A 6,000-nucleotide genomic window follows, 5' to 3' on the forward strand; every position below is an offset into this window, starting at 1 on the left:
TCCTCCCTGCGTGGAGTTTGCATGTTCTCCCCGTGTCTGCGTGGGTTTCCGCCGGGCGCTCCGGTTTCCTCCCACAGTCCAAAGACATGCTGGTTAGGTGGATTGGCGATTGTAAATTGGCCCTAGTGTATGCTTGGAGTGTGGGTGGGTGTGTTTGTGTGTGTCCTGCGGTGGGTTGGCACCCTGCCCGGGATTGGTTCCTGCCTTGTGCCCTGTGTTGGCTGGGATTGGCTCCAGCAGACCCCTGTGACCCTGTGTTCGGATTCAGCGGGTTGGAAAATGGATGGATGGATGGATGGATGATATTGTCATTGTACAAGTACAACAAAATGTAGTTATCCCATACTCCTTGGGGTCAGAGCACAGGGTCAGCCATTGTACTTCACCCCTAGAGCAATTGCAGGTTAAGGGACTTGCTCAAGGGCCCTTCTGGCAGTAATGGGATTTGAACCAGCAACCTTCCTGTAGATCCTTAGCCTCAGAGCCACCGCTCTGCCACTTGAATCACTTTTGACAAGCTGACATATGTAACAAAGGCCTGTTTGTGGCCAATAGGAAAGTTGAGACTTCTATAAAACATTTACCTAAGTAGCAGTGTAACATTGTTGCCACTTTTCCAAGGGTCTTGTCATCTGCCACCAACCATCTCTGTTCACTGGATTAGTATCTGATTTTTATTCTGCCAAGTCTCATCATTCAGAATTCTTGTAATTTTTGTCCTTGTGCCTGAGCTTGTAATAAATATTAGTTGTACTCGAGACTGGACCCTGGGATAGACTGGTGCTCTGCTTATGGCTTCATCCTGACTTGTGCCCAATGCTGCTGTGATAAGTGCCAACCCTCCACACCCTGAAATGAATGAAGTGAGTTGAGGATATGTTGTTATTTTAGAATTCGTTGTTGTGTGAACTGAACCATCAACCACGTTCTCAAGGACAGGACAGTGAGAGCTGCTGTACTTCAAGGTGCCACTGGCACTGGCATCAGTCACACTTACAGGTTTGTAGCTCTGTGATGTAGATGCAAGTTGAAAAACCACTCCTGGATTATTCTTTCTGTGCCACTTGGACTGGACTACTACCTGCATGGTATTTTATGCCTTTCTGGAGTGAGCGCTCCTCCATATGTAAGTTTAAAAAAATAATCTGATGGGAAAGGATGAATTTCATACTGACAAAGTGGGATAAAGACTCTGTGGTGGGAATCTCAAAACTTGTGTCTTTCCCCTATAAAGTCTTGAAAGCAAAGACAAAGAAGTGACACGAGTGAGCTTTAACACTATAAGTGCTGGGTACTTTCAAAAAACTTTCTATGCCTTAATTTGCAGTCTGATAAGTCAAGTGTCTTGGATCAGGTACAGACAGGCGACAAATCCACAGCATGGCAAATCCTCACAGAGACGTTCACACACCGGTGACTGATTGGCAATACAATGTGTTCCTAAGCGTGCATTCAAAACTCAGAAAAGTTTGAGAATTCCTGGCAGCTGCACCTCTGGCTATAATTACAATTATTATTTTTATTATTATGTTTGCTTTTTGGCAGGCTATGAAATAATCCTTCCAAGTCTCCAGTCGGACTACTGTAACAAGCAGCCCAGGACATTGCGAAATGCCTTGAAAAGCCCAGGGTATGTACTATGTGTTTGTTTAATCTAATGAGGCAGGTCAATGTGTTAATATCTGAAGAGACAGCCAGGGGATGAATTACAACCAGGGATAAAGAATATGAGCACAGTATGGGCAACGGTGCATGTTATAAGATAAGTTATGGGCATGAACGACTCACAAAATTCACACAACTACCACATTTATAGTGTAGTAATGACTGGGACTGTGGGCTACTTGGTGCTTTCAAATTAAAACTAGCAACCTTTATCTTATATAGTGCCTTTCTATACTACACATGTTTATGTGTATTTTTTACCAATGAACCACAAGCGTATTAATTGACTTGAAGTAAAGACTGTACAGACAAACTTGGGGTGAAACTTGACCACACCACCACGGTACTATGACCCAATGTAACTGCAATGAGGGTACCTATTTGATCAGCTCCCTCTGTTTATCATGCTATGTGTCATTTTTTTATGCTCACAGCCAAGATAATTTAATGCACCACAAAGAGTTTTATTTTTGTTGTCAACAAGAGATTAATGTTTTAGAATGTCCAACAAGCTCGGTGACTGGTTTCCCTGAAGCTGCTCTTTACCTTTTGATGCTATTTATTTTCATGAGGGACACTCTGAATTTTGTTTAGGATCCTAACACCTTAATTATCAACCTATATTGTGATTTTCATGCACAGCTCATCTATCTCCCTGTCTATATAGATAGATAGATAGATAGATAGATAGATAGATAGATAGATAGATAGATAGATAGATAGATAGATAGATAGATAGATAGATAGATAGATAGATAGGAAAGGCACTGTATAAGTGGTGATATGATGCACTGTAGTTTGTACATGTGAAAATAATGGCTCTATACATATATATCCATATAAAGTAATTTCAGCACTGAGTTTACCTACTTACACTCAGTCACAGTTCAAGACTACATCATTTGAAAACCTGATTATCCAAAACTGTTTAGGAAAGTAATAGAATTTAAATTGCATTATTATTACTAAGTTAATTAATAAAATACAAATACACTGCAAACAGGACTCTTTTGAGATCCATGTTATCGTGGGCTGTGAAAAGTGCAATATTCTAAATTATAAAATTGTTGTGATGTGCTACTGTATATATAATATTACAGATCATTCTATAGATAGATAGATAGATAGATAGATAGATAGATAGATAGATAGATAGATAGATAGATAGATAGATAGATAGATAGATCACGATAGCTGAAGACTGATTACTCACTTGTCGTAATTCTCCCTATCTCCCCGTTCAGCCTATATTATCATAATATCACTAACAAAGTGTAAGCCCCTCACGGTTTTTCAGGACGACAGAAAATGTTTTGGTTTTTTTAAAGTTTTAGCAGGATACTAAATTAACGTCTCTACCAAGGTAGTAAACAATAAAAGTTGGCTTGATCTCAGTTAGCGACAAAGTGCTTTGGCTTTTGCCACCGTTCTTTTTTCAAATAAATTTTCCTCGGAGTGGGTTTATGAATCGAAATTAAGTTTAAAGTGACAGTCTAAGTAATCCTCACCATTTAGTGACCCTGGACTCTGTAGTGAAGTAAGTTTTAAAAGAAGCCTGGCTTATGTCATGATGATGTGCGCAGTAAAGGTATTACAGTAATTACCAGGAGTCCCGTTATTATATCACTGGCTTTGAGGTACAAAAGATTACAAAAAATAAGCGCTACCCAGACATATTTTATCTGAAAGACGTTGTGAAGCAACAAAAAAGGGACAACTTCAAAGCGAAATGGGACTCGTGGTGCCCACTTCTGCGCTTTCCTTGGTCTCAGACTCAGAGATAAAAGGCATCGCGGCTGAAACAGTAAAACACGCAGATAAAACAGCAAGTTCATTCTTTATAAAATGATTACAAAGAAATTCGACTTACCCTGGGCATCGATGACCTCTGACAGCTACTGCCAGGAAGATATGACAAAAATAAACCAACAGAAAATAATAAAGTACAAGCTGCCAGTTGCCTTAAAAACATTTTAGGATTTTTCAAACTTGCTATATTTAAACTCTAAAAACGAATCTTGTAGCGATAGTATTAACTATATTGGACTTTAAAATCCAGTGTAATATTAAAATCAAAATCCTTCCGTGCAGAGGCAGCGACACATTAGCCGTTAATTATAAAACTTTGAAGCAATGAAAGGAAGGCAGCGACACACTGCAGATGTTTAACTCCTTTGAGGTTCAGACCCCGCAGTAGGTTTGATCATCGAACTGCCATTGGATTTCTTGTTATAAACCGTGGGGGAGACGCACATTGCCAAACGGACACGCGACTGACCCAATAAAAGCCAAACATCTCCTAGCTGACCAATAAAAGGAGAGGGGGCGGGGTCTCCAGCCACTTTTTCAGGCGAGTACTTCATTTGAAGTTGAAGACAATGAAGATATGGCACTGCAATTCATTACCTCGGCTTAAGAGCTGCAGTTTGTGCATTGTTGCCAAAATCTAGAAGAATGCTCTTTTACACGCGGAGACTTTTTAAATGACTGACAATATTTATGGAAATACAGTAGAGGAATGGATGTACTTTCTGACGAAAGGTCTTTATTGGTTTTAGTTAAAACGCAGAGGGAAAAAATCTTCCTAAATGAAAATATGCAGGTTTCATCCGTGAGTCTTTAACATGTTTAGCGCCCTTCACGTTAGGCTTGATTATTAATCTAAGTGAAGTTAAATTAATACGAGGTTGGGAAGGGATGAAGTTGCGGTTTAGCGACTTTCCAATTTCTTTTGCCACTACGTCCAGACAAGCCACACCTTTCTGGAATTACAAACGAAATATTTTAGGTATTACGTGCCCATTATGTGGGCACAGCATTTGTCGCTCCGGGGTCCTGCATTGACCCCTGGCCTGGTCATTGCCGGTGTAGACGGTGCGTGTTTTACTCACACCTGCATATTTGGGTGGGATGGCTGTGCGCTTGATGGTGGTCGTTTGTGGAATCACAGAAATCCTTACTTTGATCGTGTGTTACGTGCTGAATGGAAAATCCTTTCTTTTACTTATACTGTATGATTGTTGTTTCAAAACAATAAAATATTGACAAAAAATCGCGAAGTGCTGCACTTTTCTTTTCACACCACAAAGACAAGCAGATTAAGGCACTTAAAGATTTTACAGGTTTCTAGAGTCATTATTGTCATAAGTGTAGAGCATAGTGAAATTCCTACTTGTGTGGACTGACAACCACTCTAAATGGGACGCATAAGAAATGAACTTGCACTGAGATTGAAATTGCAACCCCTAATGTTTTAGAAAAGGGACTTTAGAAGTGGAACGTTTCTGAATCAATAATTGCCACGAAACATGATCTTATCAAATCCTGCTTTGGGTCCTATATACAGCAAGAGTTACAAATTATCAATAGCAAAACTTCCATAATTAGGCTACCTGTTGAGATTTAGTCTACATTATACTGACACTATAAACCTCCTGTTCTTTTGATAGCCACTTATTGCCACATAACAAGTTCTTAACAGAAGCTTTGTTTGTTTTAGATAATAAGTGGATAACTGATGCACTATAACAAGTCCTTCAAGTCCCTGTTTTGATGTGTTATTTGGTAGACCTGTAACAGCCATCCCAGATGGAGGATCGCAGGAATCGTGGGAAAGAGGGGTCCTTTCATCGGATTGGCTGGCCCAGCACTGTTTCAGCCGTGGAATGGCCAAATGGGGGAGGCAGCTTGAAGGATGAGGTCTCCAGGACTCTACACAAATCCAAATCTTATTATGGGATATATCATCTACTGTTAAATTCTGCTCTGTACTTCTAAAATTTATATTTTTTATTTCTTACTATATTGAGAAATTGTTCTGTTCTGCATTGTATTGTATTGACCTCCTTCTTTTGACACCCACTGCACGCTCAACCTACCTGTAAAGGGGTCTCTCTTGAACTGCCTTTCCCAAGATTTCTTCCATTTTTTCCCTACAAGGTTTTTTTGGGAGTTTTTCCTTGTCTTCTTAAAGAGTCAAGGCTGGGGGGCTGTCAAGAGGCAGGGTCTGTTAAAGCCCATTGCGGCACTTCCTGTGTGATTTTGGGCTATACAAAAATAAACTGTATTGTATTGTATTGTTTAAGAGACAGGGGAACGGCATGAGTAATCTGACATTTCTGGTGATGGCTGGCCTTTAAAGTTTCTTCATCAGCCACACCTCCACACCACTCAGGTCTTTTGCTGTTCCACATGCTCATGGCTGCTTCGTCCCTGTGCCCACACATACAAAGCTCCAACCATGCCTAACATAGTTCACCCATGGTCAGAGACCACTCATATGCTACAGTCTCCCAAGATCCAAGGCTAGGGTCCAAACTTGAGGCCGACTAGTAG

At 40.4% G+C, this 6,000-nt stretch overlaps 1 protein-coding gene across 5 annotated transcripts in view; it reads right to left on the bottom strand.

The window, feature by feature from the left end:
• Nucleotides 1-3,873, bottom strand: part of smoc1 (SPARC related modular calcium binding 1) — a 228,174-nt gene extending 224,301 nt beyond the window's left edge. For 3 of the 5 annotated variants that reach the window (XM_051920077.1, XM_051920076.1, XM_028821148.2), the window contains exon 1: nucleotides 3,536-3,873. In XM_051920077.1, coding sequence (XP_051776037.1) covers nucleotides 3,536-3,637 — 102 coding nt within the window. In that variant the 5' untranslated portion in view covers nucleotides 3,638-3,873. The remainder of the gene's footprint in view (nucleotides 1-3,535) is intronic. The other 2 variants (XM_028821147.2, XM_028821149.2) reach the window with 1 other exon arrangement.
• Between the last annotated feature and the right edge of the window lie 2,127 nt (nucleotides 3,874-6,000).

This window comes from Erpetoichthys calabaricus, chromosome 16 (assembly GCF_900747795.2).
Source record: "Erpetoichthys calabaricus chromosome 16, fErpCal1.3, whole genome shotgun sequence".
In the NCBI taxonomy this organism is placed as follows: Eukaryota; Metazoa; Chordata; class Cladistia; order Polypteriformes; family Polypteridae; genus Erpetoichthys; species Erpetoichthys calabaricus.